This window comes from Phyllostomus discolor, chromosome 6 (genome assembly GCF_004126475.2).
Source record: "Phyllostomus discolor isolate MPI-MPIP mPhyDis1 chromosome 6, mPhyDis1.pri.v3, whole genome shotgun sequence".
Taxonomy (NCBI): Eukaryota; Metazoa; Chordata; class Mammalia; order Chiroptera; family Phyllostomidae; genus Phyllostomus; species Phyllostomus discolor.
The window spans coordinates 126,797,756-126,815,638 of record NC_040908.2 but is presented as its reverse complement, the minus strand read 5'-3'; the positions used below and the strand labels follow the sequence as shown (position 1 = coordinate 126,815,638).

The 17,883-nt window shown below is 51.3% G+C and overlaps 1 protein-coding gene across 9 annotated transcripts in view; it reads right to left on the bottom strand.

Moving 5' to 3' along the window:
• Positions 1–1,487: 1,487 nt before the first annotated feature.
• Positions 1,488–17,883, bottom strand: part of PPFIBP2 (PPFIA binding protein 2) — a 131,056-nt gene continuing 114,660 nt past the window's right edge. For 2 of the 9 annotated variants that reach the window (XM_028514587.2, XM_036028951.1), the window contains exons 14-26: positions 17,449–17,490; positions 14,500–14,638; positions 12,737–12,878; positions 11,972–12,100; positions 9,963–10,113; positions 9,573–9,684; positions 9,251–9,339; positions 8,814–8,936; positions 7,496–7,621; positions 6,653–6,841; positions 5,445–5,615; positions 3,184–3,249; positions 1,493–1,956 (exon numbers count right to left, since the gene is read on the bottom strand). In XM_028514587.2, the coding sequence (XP_028370388.2) occupies positions 1,885–1,956; positions 3,184–3,249; positions 5,445–5,615; positions 6,653–6,841; positions 7,496–7,621; positions 8,814–8,936; positions 9,251–9,339; positions 9,573–9,684; positions 9,963–10,113; positions 11,972–12,100; positions 12,737–12,878; positions 14,500–14,638; positions 17,449–17,490 (1,551 nt within the window). In that variant the 3' untranslated portion in view covers positions 1,493–1,884. Of the gene's footprint in view, positions 1,957–3,183; positions 3,250–5,444; positions 5,616–6,652; positions 6,842–7,495; positions 7,622–8,813; positions 8,937–9,250; positions 9,340–9,572; positions 9,685–9,962; positions 10,114–11,971; positions 12,101–12,736; positions 12,879–13,299; positions 13,333–14,499; positions 14,642–17,448; positions 17,491–17,883 lie in introns of all 9 variants that reach the window. The other 7 variants (XM_036028949.1, XM_028514585.2, XM_036028955.1 and 4 more) reach the window with 7 other exon arrangements.

Below are 17,883 nucleotides of genomic sequence, written 5' to 3'. Positions count from 1 at the left end.
CGGAGGATGGGAAACTCTGCTCTCGTCACACTGGCTTCCTGGGTGTGTTGAGATCTTCCAAGTCCGTCTGGCAAGCCTTTCCCCTCTGGCATGGTTGGGGCCGCTTCATCTTTCAAGATTCAAATATCACCTCTACCTTGGGGCCTTTTTGCCCCCCTGCCCACTCAGTCCAGTCCTCCATGAAAAATGACAACTAGCTGTTTGAGGCTGTAGAGACTTCTACTGGAGCATCTGTGACATTTGGAACACTCTTATCTGAAACAGATGAGTCCCTCACTGGACCATCAGCACCCTTAGGCAAGCACCTCGGCAGTCATGCCTCACCCCTAGCCCTCCTTAGTCCAGCACAGATGGTAGTTAACCTGACATAGGAAGGAGTGAGTGGAGGGGGAAGTTAGCAGCATGGATCTCCTGAGCCAGGTGAGCCCCAGGAGCCCACCTACAGCACGTGCTTGGTGAGTTATGTTGAGGGTTGGTGTGGTGCAGGAGAAAGATGACACATTACTTCAAGGTGAGCTAGTAAGTGCTCGGGCTTAAGGGACACAGGGACCTCCAATAGAAACACCAGTCAGGCTTCCTGAAAGAGGCTGTGTCTACACAGGCAGCATTTGGCCCTGTGACCAGGACTGGGAGAAAAGTACACCCCACAGGGAGGGAAAGACACTAGCGCAGGCTCGAGCAGGGCTTCCTGAAGGCTGCAGATTCAAAAGAGCCTTGGGTGCTTGCTGATGAAGGCTCTGAACTCTGAGCAGTGGTAAATTCTGGAACCAAGGAGTTCTTAGTCAGGACGGTGATAGGAGTAAAAGGGTGCTTTGGGAAGGTCACTCTGGGGCTGAGGTAGAAAAAATCTGGAGGGGACCAACCAGAAAACTAAGGGGCCAAGCAGGCCAGCTGTGAAAATCAGAGGAGAGATGCCAGAGCCATCACAGCGGGAGGAGGGAGGGGGGGCAGTCACTCAGGGGCAAGACCGGCTGGGAGACCCCTGAGTGTTAGGGGCACAGGCATCTCTCCTCAGGTAGGAGACACCTGAGGTTTACAGGCTTCTCTGGAAGATGGAGAATTGTGGAAACATCGATTTGAGGTTCCCAAGGGCCTTCCACTGGGGGGAGCTGTTGGATCAGGCGATTGTGTCTGAAGCTGATGAGGGAAAGGCTGGAGGCTGTGCTGTGTCAGCCAGGGCGAGGGCGGGGCGAGGGCGGGGGCCAGGCCCTTGAGTCCCTGTGTGTTGGAGACTGTCTCCGCTAGAGGCTGGGAGGCCCAGCAGCACGGAGGACCTGGGGCACGCTGGCTCTGCTCTGCACACCAAGGGTAGACTGAGGGCAGCCAGGGCCAGGGAGGGAGTCCCATTACTCCTTTCCTGTTCTCACCCCAGATACCCTCGTGCGGACCAGACCCCCGTGAGTGGGAACACATGCTTGTCTGGAAGCAGCCCAGAGAGGGGGCTCCTATTATCATCTCACCCAGCTCAGTCTCTACAGAGTATTCAGAACACTTTCAGAATATTTTTTCCAGCAGAGCTTTTATGAACTCACAGACCTTCCCCTTTGGTGTGAGAACCTCCCAGCTGTCACCAGGAGCGGCATGAGCCATTGAGTCTGAGCTGACACCTCACTGCCCTCTGTGCACCCGTGGTCTGCAGTCTGGTATAAAAGTACAAAAGGTATAAAAGCTGTGGTGAAGAGCACAGTATGACTGAAAACACAGGGGCGCTGGGGCCACCTCCTGGACATCTGTCCACAGCCCCATCTCCTCCCGTCAGCACGCACGTCCGAGATGCCCCGCCTGCCTCCGTCTGGGCTGTGAAGTGGCTGTGTGCCAGCTCCCCCATGAAGCAAGCCTCGGGGCCCCCACACGTGCCTCTCTGGGCGCTCAGCCATGAAGAACTCATCTCCAGTCCTCAGAGTCGGGAGCCGCCAGGCGAGAGTCGTTCAGCATCTGGTCTTGGCTCAGCATGGTCTGAAAGGACACAGCCGAAGGCGCAGTTGAATGGGGCCTGGGTCAAAGCCACCCTGCAGCGGCTACACAGGAAGCAGCAGGCACTGAGTGTGGTTCCATCTGATAGCAGCACCCGGTGAGTTCATGGTGTCCCAGGGATTCCGCGTATTGGGTTGGAACAGACAGCACTCTCACGATAGGAAATTGCTCATACCTTAGAGGCAAAGTTGCCATTTCAAGGCCACCAGAAATCTCTTAGAGGTGATAAGGGCAGAGCTGGGTGGACTCATTTAAGTGTGTGAGCCAAGGAAAAAAATGGAATAGAAATGATCCTACTTGGATTCCAGGAGATAGCCTGCTCCCGCTTATGCCCTTGCATACGGCCTTCTAACCATGTCTCAATAGATGGGCAAAGGACAGTGACGGTAGCCTCAGCAGGACAGATGCTGCGGCCAGCGGGCTTAATGATGCAGCAGATCAGAAACTAATGGGCCCTGCAATGCACGGGGCTGCAAAACGGTGAACCCTCCCTGTGGCTGGCCTTTTCCTGCCCGTTCTAGTCTGCCCATGAACCTCGTCAGGAGGGTATCTTTAGCCCCGAGCTTTACAGATAACCAAGCTGGGGCTCGGAGAGAGAATGACTTGCCCAAGGTCCCAGAGCAGGGGCTTGAACCAGGCTGGCCTCACTCCTGGGCTGCTCCTCTCCCCGAGCCCATGTTGCCTCCACAAGCTACGGTTTGTCCCCATTGGGCACACCTGGATGTGCTCACGTGACTTAATATCCATGATGTCAGAGGCATGACAGGAAATAAGTGCATCTCATGGGCAAAGAGGGTAGAAGAGTGTCCACCAGGCCAGAGGTAAGGCCTGGACACCGGGCTGACTAGGCAGGTGACCCAGAGCTGCTGAGCATCTCGGTTTCCTTACCAGCTCTGAGACTGGGAAGAGGACCTGAGGCCTAGCACATGTGAGCTGGTTTTCGCTCAAGGTCCACAATCCTTCCCACTGCCCTGAACAGCTCAAGGCCCAGCAGCAGGCCAGTGGAGAAGGCCTCTGTACCACCTGCTGCCTCAGGCTGGCTCAGGCTCTGGCCCTGGCACCCAGCACCATTCTCTGTCCTCTCCCAGCAGAGGCGTTGATGACACGGGCTCTGGAGTAGGGTCAGGGCTGTTCCAGGCCTTGTACACCACCTCACCAAACTCACGGGGCCTCCCAGCACCTGCTGTGGAGAGAGGATCAGGGTCCTACCGTGAGGCGGTGGATGTCTTGGGAGAGGAGCCCTATCTGCGTCACAGTGCCTTCCGAAGATGCCATCTGTAAAATGGGCAGCAGCCCGGTCAGCGCACATGGGCTTCACTCATGGTTCACAGGGATAGCATGCGAGTCCCGCCCCACTCCGGCATGGCCCCTAGGGGTGCAGACAAGGGGTGGGCCAGGCCCTGAGAGTGACAGGTGGGCAGAGCACATGCTGCTTGTCCCCGGGGAGAAGCAGAGCCTCCAGTACCCACACTACCATGCACATGCTCTCCTGGGTCCCCACCTTGCCACCAGCTGTAAGGGTACCCCAGCTCAGGTACCCCAGCACAGGGCACAAGCAGGGTCTATCAGAAATGGCCCTTCAGTATGTGTTCAACGCTCTATTTCCAGAAGCCTGGATGAAGGACTTCAGGATGCTGAATACACTGACAATTTTGGGCACCAACAGGTCCCCAGACACTGATGCCCGTCTAGGCCCAGGTGGGCATCCTTAGGGAGCTGCTGATGAAGCTTCTTCACTAACAGGACAGCCCTCCCCTCCCTTCACCTTCAGGTAATGCTGGACTGCTCCTTCTCCCTTAAACTTTTGGGCATTGTAAATTTGGAAGCATCCTCTGAGGGCATCACGTATAACCAACCCCTCATTTTACGGGTGGGAAAATGGGGGCCCACAAAGGGGTAGAGGCCTTGCTTGAGGCTGCACAGAGAATTAGTGATGTAAGTCCATGCAGAGTTTGAAAACAGGCACGTGCAGAGATACCCTCCGTGGGCTAAGAAACAAGGGACAGAGCCTGCCCTATGTGGCTCTCCAACTGCAGTGCCCAGGTGCCAGCCTTGAGGAGCACCTGCCTTACAGTGGCCCCAGGCACTAGCGTCAAACACCGGCCGTGCCAGCTGGTGAGCTTATCCATCTCTCACTGGCCAGACTTCAGGGGAGACTAGAGGCCATGGCTGGAGGTGACAGGAGGTTTAAGAAGCAAATCTGAGCATCGGCTCCATCTGGGACAGAATCAGAAGCGGGGTCACGAGGCCCCAGGCTTCCAGACAGTCCCGATGAGGCTGTTATGCTTCTGCAGATGAGGCCCTGGGGGACCCAGTGGAGCCAAGAGCTGCTCTGGGGCAAACTGGAATCTCAGAAGCAGGAGCCCAGACCAGCCAGCCATGTCGCTCATGCAGCACTTGGCCAGACGAACCCTGCCTGGAAGACGCATTATCAGCCAGCCAGCCTCTAAATCAGGAGGACAGGGCTGCTACAGCGCTGCCAATGCAGACCGACAGACTGACCTCCACAAGGGTTACAGGCTCAGCTAGGTCCATAACGGAAGCTGGAAAAACACATAAAAGGACAGAAAGTCCTTCCAGCAAGGCCGCCTTCTTGTCTCCCCACCACCCCTTCACTAGGTGGCTCCCGCCACTGAGATGGAAACCAGCTTTGAGGGCTGCATGACAGATGTGGCCGACGGTCAGGATGTGCATGGGACACCAGGGAGGCGGAGTCTGAAGCCACAGGACCTCCTCTGAGGGACGTGGGCTGGGCATCCTTCCTTGCCCCACCCCCCACATCCACGATGCTTGGCAGACCCTGTGTGCACCCGGCTGAGGACCCAGCCAGTGCTGCTGGCTCTCAAGCTGCGCAGGGAGCAGGACGCCATCTCCAGATGTGCTCAGCTCTCTTCCCCCAGCAAGATTAAAGACATGCTGTGCTGTTTGCTTTCTACATAAATACTGCTTTTATTACTAGACGGAAATGACCACCTGTGTCGGAAGGCACAACACAGTTACAGTCACTGCGGCAGAAAACCCTGCTGCTGTCCCTGTGATCTCAGCCAAGACTCCGTGGCCCGAGGCCTAAGGCACTTGAGATTGGCCCTCAGCTGAAGCACAGCGGGGGACCCGAGAGCTGAGCCTCTGGACCTGTGTCCAGACTCGCACATTTCCACTGGTGCTGAAAATGGACATAAAGAATCACTAAAAATGTACAAGCATCTTTAAGGGTCTCTCCTCCTGAGTCCACCTTTGGCAGCAGTTCCCAAAGTCTGGCCCCTCAGCAAAGGCGCAACTCCACGCCCTGGCCACGCTCGGGGTTCGGAGAGAGACCGGCCCCAGGGTGCACAGCGGCTGCACTGTCCTCCGAGAGTCATGCACGTGTGCAGGGGATGCGATGCAGTTATACGGTGACACACACGGTGTTACTGTGCGTTCTCAGAGTGCACAGACAGGACGGGTGACAGGCATCAGCTAATCTGTCCCACCTGGTCCAGCCCATCCACTTCAGGGGCATCGAGTGGGCTGAGGCCCCGGTAGCCACCGTAGACCCTGTCAGGGACGCTGTCACTGGGCTCCATTGGGCAAATGTAGTCCGTCGATTCATCGAACTTCTTTTTTCTTATGTTTCCAAAATGTGAAAATCCCAGTTTCCTTGGCTAAAACACAGCAAATGCAAGATTATGAGAAGGTTACCAAGCTGGTGTGCAGGTATGACTGACAATACAATGCACAGCAGGCCTCGGAGGGAAGAAGGCAGGCCAACTGCTTCCAGAAAAACTCTCAACAAAATAGAGCTCCTGTAAGCAGGTTCTGTGCTGGGGGAAGACCTATAGACATGTAATCCTGAACATGGAGAGCCGCTCCTCGAGACTCCATTCCCGGAACTTGCACCCTGCGGCCCCAGGAGTGATGTCGGCACTTCCTGGAGGGGTGGGTGGGCACTGGGAAACCGGGAGGACCTGCCGCACCACAGCGGCTGGTGCCACACAGGGAGCTCTCCCTTCCTTCCTCTTGCCCTTATGGAGCCATGTGGGCCAGCCCTGGGTGGCCCTTCTCCTTTCTCCAGCTCTGCCCAGCAGTGTTTCTGCCTGTCTCCCCTGGACACACTTCCTGTCCTGACCCCTTGGTGAAGGAGGTCTGGGAAGGACATGGCCAGAGGACGATATGGCTCAGGCAGGTCAGGTGGGCTTTGTGGCGTTCAGAGAGCCCCAGAGAGTGGTGCTGGTGCTTGGACAACCTTGGGGCCTCTAGATAGCTATGTCCTGGCCACTCCACAGGGTGACCGGGGCCAGATGCCGAGAGGAACACACCCTGTGTTGGCAGGAAAGCTTTGCCCAAGACACCCCACAGCACTGTGGCGTAAAAGTGGGCTTGACTACCCGGAGCCCGCACTCAGGAAAATTCAGCGAGGCAGGCTTCGGGTAGACAAGCTCCTAGCCTCCTGAGAATAAGTGCTTCCTGAACATGGTATCTGTGTAAAGAAACTTGCATTTTGTTCCTTGGATTCAAGAGTGGCAGGGAAGTGGCCTAATGGAGACTAACAGACAATGAGACTAACAGAGCAGAAGCTGAGACAGCCTCCTGGTCTGGGTGGCACATGCTGGTTTGGCTCCGGGCCTGGCTCAGCTCTGTACCACATGAGGGCCAGAAGGGAGGCCTCTGTGACCACTGCAGAAAGGGGCCGGCGACTCACTCGCACTTTTGCTGTGGTGGTCAGTGGGGTGTAAGCTGGTGAGGTCATTTTCTCTCGTTTTTCCTGTTCAGCCTCGGGCCCAATCAGAGCATTGAATTTGGTAGTTAGGTGGCGTCTGAGAAGCGTCTTTTGTGGTGGGATGTTGAGAAGCATAGCCAGGGTGTCCCCCGTGAAGCGTGGCTCCAGGATCTAAGGAGAAACCAGACAAACCACCCAGTGGTGACAGTGGTGGCCCCATGGGCCTGGGAGTGACTCCAGGGCAGGGTCTGAAGCTCACCCACTGGAACTGTGTCCCCCTCCCCTGTCTACCGGGCACAGAGCCTGGCTCTGAGCAGACTGACCATCTCATTTTCACAGACCAGCAAAGAACTGTGACCTCTCGGATAAGGCTGCCTCCCAGGGTCCACTCTGGGTGACTTCCAAGCCACCCCTTCTTCCTTTCCTCGCTGGCTCTGCCACTTGACAGATCCAAGTGATGATAAGGACTGTACCACAGCAAGAGTAAGTTAGGTTTGCATGGCTTCCCACTCACTTCCCCAGCCCCCATGTTCCCTTGGAGGAGATGGGGCTGAGGGCGGCCTCACGCAACCCCTTTGCCCTGGAATCTTCTGGGTCTGTAGCTAGAAGTCCTTCCAGAAGCTGGCTTGTTTCTATGGGGTATATTAATTCTCAATCACAAGTTATCAAAAACATGTTGAGATTTTGATGTATATAAGGATGAGACTTTGAATTATACAAGGATTTGAGATGAAATTACTAGGACTTCTGTCTAGCCCATAAGAAAGCAGTTTCTGAACAGCCCAGTTTCACTGAGTCGGGAGGCCAGTCCAGAGAGCCACTCACGATGAGACCTCCATGGACGCCACTCCCACGGAGGTTGGGTGCATACTCTGCCAGGTCCACAGATCGCAACCACTCCATCACCCTGTGGTTGGACCACTGCACAACTTCTGAAGGAGAAAGGTTACTCTGTGAGGGCAAGAAGAATGAAGAAATTAGGTCTGCTAGACCCCACCACGGTGCTGTGTGGAGCGGCCCCTGGGAATGAGCCTGCCCCGATGCCTCCCCAGAAGACGACTCAGACTCCTAAGTGGCTCAGGCAGAACAGCAGCAGCCTGAGGGCCTTTCCATTTCTAAGACATAGAGCTCTCATGGAACCTTGCAGGATTTTCTACACTGAGACATCTATTTCAGAACCCAGCTATTCCCTCATTCTCTGGTTAACTTTGGAACGAACAGTCCCAAAAGGCACACAGTCATCCATTCAGTGGTTCAACACAATTTCACAGTGCACTGTCAATTATGAGCTGAGTGTTTTGTAGACAGAAAGTCTCCCTGGTGTGGCCAAATATTTCAGGGAACACACATTAAGATATTTGTGCCTATGTGCCCTCAAGTGGCAATGGGTCTTTAAAACGCCCAGCTTGTGCCTGCCGTGTAGAAGACATTCAACATGTATTTGTGGAATATGGAAAAAATAGGTGATGGAGGGTAGAGGGGGAAGTCCTTAGTCCCTCAGGAAGCTGAGTGAATCTGACAGCAGAGTTAGAATTAGCTCCCAACAACACAGGAGACAGGGTGCAGTCACAACCCTTTCGCTTCAGGGCCCACCAAGAACTCTGCAGTTCATGGAACATTATCAGAGACTTGTCCAACATTTTGGGTTGCTGTGTCTACCTATACTATTTCTTCTCTAGCAAAACCTGCTCATGGATCCCCTGTGCACCTGGGACCGGAGTCAGGGAATTTCCTATCTACCAAGAGGGAGAGCTATTCCAAACTGTCGGGTTTTTTAGGGTGCCTCATCTCCTCTCCTCCGCCTCCTTTGACAGCCATCTCTCTGATCTTTCTCCACCCTCTTCCGTGCACCATTTCCTCATTTTCTTTATTATGATGGCTTTGAAAGACTTGCTGCTACTGCTGCCCGGCCCATAGCATGTGTCTCCCCAAGGGAAGGTGGGCACTTGGAGTGGCTCCCGTGGCACACAAAGTATAGGCCATGGGGTATCTGGGGTGCCACAGAGCTCGAGCAAAGGAGAGCATCCCACACACTGTGGTCCGACAGGCAGCATGTCGCGGTGATGGTACTCTCATTTTCTCACACGCAGTCATACAGGGGTCCTGGCTCAGGGCCACCCGGACAGTACTGTCCTACCCTCACCTCATCGGCTGGCCGCCGGTGCAAGCAGTGGGGGTTGAACTTGTTGACATGCAGCACGTGAATGGCACATTTGATGCTGAGATGATGTAGCTGGCTGGTGACTTTTAAGAAGAGTAGATCATTCTGAAAGAGGAAGGTTTTGGTTGATGAACCAGTTTCCAAAGTGACAAAACACCCATAAGGTTCCTTCCCAGATAAAACACAGACAAGTCAACCCCGTCTCAGCAGGTACATATGGGCACACCAACAACTTTTCTTCCCTTTTGTATTTGGTGTGCACTTGGCTACTTGGAACTGTTTATGTGACAATTGACATGATTTTAAGACCTTAAGAATGTGAGGGAGGTGGTGGAATCAAGTTTAAAATAGCCACCACAGAGACACCTGAGCTGGGTGCTCACAGGAACAACCAAAATATTGAGAGGAAAAATCCTTACCACAGTTAAGTATTGCAGCATGCGCCCGTCAACTCTGGATTCGTGAAACTGGTCTTTGTACTGGGGTAAGCCGATATCATCAAGCCAACCTGCAGAGAGAGGAAGAAACAGAGGCATCAGGATTCACAAGAATGGGAGAGTGTGGATGCCAAAACAAGGGGGCTGCGAATGATCATTTTGGAGTTCCAGCTGCATTCCCCGTAAGGTTTAGTAATCCATCTGCCTTTCCCAAGGAGACAGCTGTCTCTGCAGCACATTCTTAGGGAAGTCTGTCTACCCCAAGGAGCTGCCAGGAACATTATACACATATGCCTGTCCTTACGTGTCACCCAAATGTGGTCTAGAAGTGCAGACTTCTCCTCCTGCTTTGTGTTGATGGCTTTTACTGCTAAAACCAGCTTCTTCCTATGAAGAGGGTGCTTAATTCCTAGCTCCTGAAATTGAAAGATGAAGACAGATGTGAAATTTCAGCAGGCATCTTGGCCCTCCAAGGATGCTCTGTGGGTGTAGATATTCCACCTGAATGGCAGTGGAACCCTGCACAGTGTCAACGGATCAGTTTGCAGCAACAGAGGGAGTCTTGCCTCCTCTCTCCACTCCCCTGTATGTGGATTGAGGGTGGAGGAGGAGTGGGGCAGGGTGGGTGGGTTCACCTCCCAGGCATTGATTTGGGGGGAAATGGGAATCTTCTGGTCTCCGGCTCAGCCCTTACCTTTTCCATGTCCTGAGGGGTAGCTGTCAGTAAAGTGTGGCCAGAAGTCACCCACTGCCTGGCAAAGATCACGTACTGAGCCAGGCCGAAGTCCTCCAGCCATGCACACACGCGTTCTGTGCTCCACTGGGCGAAGGGGGCATTGGCGTCACTGGGAAGCAGGAAAACACCCTGTCCCGTTAGTGGGAGGGCCGGAGGCTCCGTCCGAACCTAACTGAGCCTCACAAAAAGGGGAACGATGTTTTAACAAACAATCCCCACCATGGAATCTAGCTGAAAAAATTCCACTATAGCACACTCATTTGAGGTAGCCTCGCAGGGGTGTCAAAACTTTTGGCACCTCTGGGCCACACTGGAGGAAGAAGAGTTGTCTTGGGGCACACATTAAATACACAAACACCAATGAAAACTGATGAACAAAAAAAAAAGTTGGTTTTAAGTAAATTTATGATTTTGTGTTGGGCCACATTCATAGCCATTCTGCACCACATGCAGCCCACGGGCCACGGGGTTGGACACCCATGCTAGAGTTTCCCGTGAAAACGCCTGGTCTGAACTGCAAATCTGTAGGCGCTGAGAGCATGGGGCAGGTACATGATCCTTGTGAGGCCGTGTTTACATGTGCTGCTGTCCAGGCACATGTGTACACGTGTCACAAGCCCCATTAGGATGAAGAGCCACAACTGAACCATGCTTTCAACAGGGTTCAACACCATTTTTAGGAAAACACTCAGAAACTAGGAAATGGGGGTCATTTCTCTAACATAAAAAAGAAAACTCCTCAAATCAACAACAGCTAATACCTTATTTATTAATGAAAGAAACACTAGGGGCATTCATATTAAAGCCTATAAAAAAGCCTGGCTGGCGTAGCTCAGTGGATTGAGCATGGGCTGCAAACCAAAGTGTCGCAGGTTTGATTCCCAGTCAGGGCACATGCCTGGGTTGCAGGCCATGACCCCCAGCAACCACACATTGATGTTTCTCTCTTTCTCGCTCTCTCTCTCTTTCTCTCTCCTTTCCCTCTCTAAAAATAAATAAATAAAATAAATAAATTTTTTTAAAAAGCCATTTTTTAATTAGTATTAATAACACTAGTCTGAAAGTTGCAGCCAATATAAGAAGAGATAACATAAAAACAAGTATAGCTATTAGAAAAGTAAAAATAAAAGAAAGCCATTCCTTTCAGATGATATGACTGTTCACCTAGAAAACCTAAGAGAACTCAGGAAGGTGGCTAGTTATAACATGCACACACAGGTAATATTCGTGTATGCAATAACATGGCATACACAAATCAACAATTTTCTATATACCATCAATGCACAGCCATTAACATTCTTTTTTTGTTAAAGTAATTTAAAAATCCCACTCTTGGCAACCAAAATGATAACACATTTGGGTGTTGTCCCATGTGACCAGGAGTGGGGCTGGCAGGGCGTGGCAGCTGTGACGCTGAGCTGAGCAACACAGACAAACGTGAATGAATGAAGAGCTAGGTCGTGTTTCTAGACAGGATGACTGGCTGCTACAAAGCCATCGGTTTTAGAGACAGCAATTTTTCATGTAAACCGTGAATATTAATGGCACACTTAAAATCCCTATAGAGTCTTCTGGGGGATGGCGAGAGGGAAGAAGTTGACAAAGCAACTTTATAATCATTTTAAAAAGTCAATGGAGATTTATGGAATATTAGAAGACTACCTGTTTCAAAAGATTCCTTCCAGGAAAGTACCCCTAACATGCTGGTTAAAAAATATTTTTTTGAATGCCTGGTTGAGTTGTTCTTTAAGTGAGAGAATTCCTTACAGGGCCAGAATGACAAGAAAATGCTCTTGCCTCTTCCTCTGAGTGACGTCTACTTCCGTCAAATGGGGAAGGCTGGGAAGCTCTGCACTAGGAGCTCCTGCATTCCAACCTGACTCTCTGGCACACCCAGCCGCCACCCCCACTCCGCCCTGGCCAGGCTTTTGCATGGTTCTTTGTAGGTGGACTAAAGAGAGCCTTACCTTTTCTGACCCTTCGGGTCTCTGGTCCTAGAGAGTCTTGGCCCTGCAGTTGCCCGGAGCCCTCCTCGTCGAAATTCTGCCACTCCAGGGGCATCAGTGTTGAAATTTCCTGACTGAGTTCTCCGGATTCTGTGTGGAGAGGCGTCCATGGATACTGTCAGGGACAGTCTGCAAGAGGCAGTCAGTGCCCTCCTCCTACACAGGGCCACACCAGCCAGGCCCAGGACTCAATGGCACCTCTTCCCAGTGCCTCCCCAGAGGTCAAGATCATGACCTGTGGCAGCTCCTTCACCAGACCCAAACCTCAATTTTATTCCTGCCTCTGGGATTTGGGCCACTCCCCATGGGAGTGAAAGTGAACTCTGGTCATTTCACAGACTGAGTCAGTTGGGCCAGCAAGAAGTCAACTTTCTGTCTTCAAAGATTAAGACACAGACTGACCCCTAAAAAGGAAGAAATTGGTCTCACACATGTCTCCCCTAAGGCACAGCCAGCTGAGCTGCAGAGATGTGCTCAGGAGTGTGGGATGTAGGGATGCCTAGAATGAATGACATGCAAAGCAGCTGGCTGTATTTAATGGGTGCCTTTCTGAGTTCCTTTCCTCTGGGCCCTCAAAAAGCCACTCAAATTCTTGCCTCTAAACTTGACCACTCTACTTTTACTGCTGTTCCAACATCTAACTGAATAGGGGTTTATGTAGACTCTTTGCCTAGTCAAGAATATGAATTACAAGTAATATCTTTATGATCATTACCACCAACTTACTTTCCCCAGAATTTCCTGATGCCTTTGGGGCTCCGTTTACCCTCTGGTGTCACGGGAGACTGGGGGCCCGACTCAGTGCCAGACGACGTGGAGGAGAAGTCATTGGCCATAGTAGTGTCATCCCAACCACTTTCTGTGTCTCCTGAGAGTGAAAGGATGGGATGAAGTGTGAATCAGAGGAAGGGACATGACCTTTAGAAACTTCTCCCCCTGCCTGGGCCATCACCCTTTAGTGGCAGTTGGGAAGAATCTGCCCAGCTCTGCCTTCAGGGAAGAACTTCACACCAAGATCTCAATAGGGGACTCAAGCACATTCCAGGTTTCTCTCTGAGGAATTAGTGAGCTTCTAGAGCTCTGGGTGAGCTCATGTCTTCAAATTCTAAAGGTGCGGGTTTCAAGAACTCGCAGGTAATTCCAACAAGAAGCTTGCTTTCTTTTTCCCAAGGGGGACTGGAGAATGCAGGCAGATGGGGGGAGAGGACCTGGCTGAGTGTTTGGGAGGGGGTGTCAGGGTAGAGAAACGGGGCATCTCACTCTCCACCTCACCTGGAAGGGTACAGTACCTAATACGGGGGCACTGACACTCCGGCCACGATCTCCAGCCAACCAAGAAGTAGAGAAGCCACATGAAGAAGCAAGAGAGGCCCAAGTCCAGCCCACCAGAGTTACAGGGAAGCAAAGAAATAAACAAGAGAGTCATCAAGCAAGAGAGAAAAACTCAAACAGAAAGCAAAATAACCCACAAGGGAGGGAGGGAGGGAGGGGTGCATGGTGATGAAGCTGGCCCACAGGGTCAGGGCACTGAGAGGAGGTTTCATGTGAGGGGACCAAATGCTCCTGGAGCCACTTCCTGGCAGGTGTAGTAGCCACACATAGGGATAGGGAGGGAGAATGGCAGGGGCTGAATACACTGGGACCCACACAGCTTGGGCAGGTGCCAGGGCTCATTTAGTCAGACTAGAGTGTTCAAAGCCACCGAGAGTCTGAGTGTCACCAGGACATAGTCATTCAAGGGCTTATCTGGAGTTCCCACAGCCAAAGGCAGAACTGGCCGAGGACAGAAGCCAACACATAGGCTGGCACAGGGGCAGCCAGGGGTGAGGAGTCGGGGTAGGGAGAGTCCTGCCAGGCCCGGGACATTCCCTGCTGGGCCCCATTGATTGGCTGCTGCTGTTGGGTCTTTTACACATGAAAAGCAGCAAAGATCTCCACAGTCTCAGGTCCTAAGCACCAAAAGGATACCTGCGAACTGACATCCTTGCCCACTGGCCACTGATTCCATTTCTCTAAGGAAATGCTCTCCCTTGGAAGAGCCCATAATATCATCCTACTGGAAATAGAGAGGCTGCAGAGAGGAAGGCAGAGACAGGAAAGAGAAGATCAGGATGACAGAGGAGGGAGAGAAAGGGATGGGAAGGGCAGAGTGGAAGTCAGAGGGAGGGAAAAGAGGAATGCTGGGAAGGACAGGAAGGGGTTCAAGAGAGGAAGAACAGAAGAAGAGAGACAGGGGTGGAATAATTGCAGCTGGAAAGAAAGGGTGGGTATACCCCTTGGTTTTCTGGGCTTCGAGGTGTTTACTGAAGGAAACATTCTGCGCCAACAGGGAGCCAGAGTCTCGGGAAGTGGTATGAGTTGTCCCATTCCCCCCATCCCCATCATGCTCCATCTGTGGGCTGCAGTGGTGGGCACAGAATCTTGTGCAACAATCGGAAGTGCAAAGGCTACTGCTCCGGGGGCCACCAGCCCAGGGGCTGGACACTCACTCAGCCTCAGCAGGCTGTTTTCTGTGGGGTCAGGCTGAGAGGCAAGGGGAGTAGATTTGGCAGCATCTCCATTGGGCATGGCTCCTGAAAGCTTCCCAGGCAACGTGGGGTATTTGTGCTCCACCGGGAAAGGGCTGTCCTGTTGGAAGGAGAGGTGCTGAATTAGCTGTCAGTCGCAGACCCAAACCCAGTTAGGAAATCTCTGGCTGTAGGAACAACTCCTTGTTCTCCAAGAGTCATTTTTTTCACTCATGGAGACTCAAAGATCCGTCAAAGATCATTTAGTCCATGTCAGGCAAGGGGACCAGAGTTCTGAGAAAGAAAGAAACTTGCCCAAGGCCACACACAGTGACACAGGGATGGAATGAAGGCCAAATTCAGGGCTGACGGCAACTGACTCTAAGCAGGAAGTGGAGCCATGTTGCAAAGGGAGCCTTTGCATTCTGTCTAGCGCTGAGGCTCAGTGAATTAACGGCTGTAAAATAAATACCCTTTGAGCTCTTTGAATATATAAGCCAGAATTATAATAAAAGCTATTGCTTTATTTTATAATATATAACAGTTAATATGTTATATGTAGCTTATATATGTTAATTATGATATATTATGATAATAGTAACTTTGAAAAATATCAGATTAAGGCAAAATGAGGAGGTGTATGTATGCACTTGGGGGGGGATGGCAATAGAAAATGAGTGAGAAGCCTATTTGCCAACATGGGGTCCCCTAGGAACTTAGGGTCATAGTCTGCATGAGGGTTAGCCTGACCCAATGGGCCCAGGTCATAAAAAGTGTCCTAAAGACACAAGTTGATTAAAAGGGAAAGGAGAATTGGACTTAGGGTCAAGAATGTTATAATGGCCCCTAAATTCACAAGCCTGAGGGAAACATGGTGGAATGCATTTGAGTAAGAATAAAAGAACACGAAAAATCAAAGCAACATTACAAAGGAAGTCAACTGCCTGTCACTTGGTTGGACTCAGAAGAAAAGTAATATGGAAGGCAAAGCTGATGTCAAAACGGACAAGTCAGATTAGAAACAGGACACTTCTATGACTGAGACACCTTTTGAAGTTGTATTTAGTTTGCAGCCAAGTGCCCAACACATTTCTGAATTCAGTTTGCCTACAAATGCATGTCCTAGAAATTGTTTGAAATCCAATTCATTCATTGGACATTGGGCATTTATAGGGCATTAGTAGTCAGAAAGGAGGGACATGGGAAAAGTTAAGTAAATTCTCAAAGAATTCTGAAAGAATGGCTGGTGAAGTAAAAATCACCAGAACCTGAGTGATGGAGACCACGTGATTTTTAAGTTCACAGTGAGCCATAGGTAGAGACTGGACCTGCTCAGACATGGGCTAAGATCAACAGTTTCCAAGTACTAGTCCGTGGACTGGCTGCTTCCTAATCATGTCGGGTGCTTGCAAAACTCATATAAATTTCCAAGTTGCAACTTGGTTCCAGGAATCTGTGTTTTTAACAAGCATCTCAATCATTCTGATGCATAGTCAGGCCCATGAACCACTGACTGTGGGGAAGTCAGAATTCAGAAAGTTCAGACAATTGAAGAGTATGACTCCAAGTTCCATGTTATACATATAGGAGTGGGGAAGACTCAAAACAGATTTCCAGTTGTGTCATCACACAAGCCCTCCTGTGACAGGGCAGAGTCAACCACAGCCATTGCCTTGGCCATGGCCTGGGAGCTTGCTGAGCTGATGTAAATAGAGCACATGGACCTAACCCAAGGATGGACTTCAAAGGTGGCCAGACCAGTGACAAAGACAAAACAAACCAAAAGCAACAGAAAAGGCTCTTAGCTCCCTGTTCAGCCAAGAAGAAAAGGTAAGAAGAAAGAACTCATTGCAGGAGAAGGTTGTGCAGGGTCAGGAGGGGACAGTGGAGACAGAAAGGCTTGAACCAGGCCTGCTTCCCTGGTCTCCAAGAAGAGAACGCCAGGCTGTGGAGGAACAGAACTCCCAGCCAGGCAGCAGCATATAACTGATTGCCCAACACACAGAGGCAGCATACTGGTGTGGGAGGAGCCCAGGCATTGAGTCAGACCAACTCAGACAAAGCCCTTTCTCTTTAGCCTCTCAGAACCTTTTATCTTTTCTAAATAGAGAAAAACAATTCCTGCTTCAGGCCTAGCAGAGGCACAGAAAAGATTGTGTGCCAGGGCCTGGAGTGACAGCCATACAAGAGAAGTCTCTAGATGGAGAAAGACACAGGGCAGGACCATCGGGAAATCATTCGCAAGTGTGGTCCAGGGCACAGAGGATCCATCCAAGGAGAGTGATAGGAATGCCAAAGGTTTGTGATCTGTGCACACGAGAGGATGTTCCACTCAGAGTGGGCCTGAGGGACTCAAATTCCAGAGCTGTCAGGAGCAGGGGAGAAGGACTTATGCCATAGGCCCCAGAGGGAGAGCCAGTATCAGCGAGGCACGTGCTAGGGAAGCCCAGAAGATGTGGCTCAGAGGCAGAGCCAGGAGAGAGTACAGGGCGTGTCTTACAGCATAACAAGCTCTCAGTCACCAGTGTTAGGGGATGCTACAGAAAGATTCTTGTGGCTGCAGCTGAGTGCACTTCTGTGTTTTTAACTGTGACATAGGAGCACAGAAAGAATGAGAGCTATCACACTCCTTTAATTGTGTGCGGAGAGCACACCCCTTTCCCAAAGGTCATATCTATGTTGCCTGGTTAAAAGTGAATTTCTTTGAGACTACAGAGCAAAGAGGATAATCAGAAACCCTACCCCACAGATACTGGAGGAGAAAGCACACGTTGGTGCACATACAATAAAACAGGAGTTTTTGTCTTTTCTCTTACCCTCTTACCCCTTTGAGTTAGCATATTTTAAGGTTACAGAAGCTATAATGTGCTAAATGAAAACACTTTAGGAAGCAATACAATCACAGGTGATAGGGACATATACTTAACGTACCTTGGGCTCTCCCACTGGGGAGAGTTTGTTCCCATCAGCACACTATGGAATGACAAAAAGATTTCAATTATGTGGAGAAAGCGAGGCCTGTGTTAGTCATAAACAACAGCTCAGGACCAGCTGGAATCTGCAAGTCTCATCCCCTCCCTCTCTATTGCTATGTCACCATCCTAATCACCATCCATGGCAGGAAACACAGACCACTGTCCAATCCCACAGACAGATGTCCTGGGCAGCTGCCAGAGTGATAGGAATGCCAAAGGTTTGGCATTCTATGGAGCAAAGCTATGGAATGGGCCCGCAGCTCCTGTCACCTCCAGCCCTTATGGTTTTCCACTGTGTCACCAGGGAGGCTGGAGCACTGTTGGAGACCAAGGAGTCCTATGCAGTGGGGCTCAGTGAAGGTGCTTTATCAGGGCAGGACCCCTTGGTCCT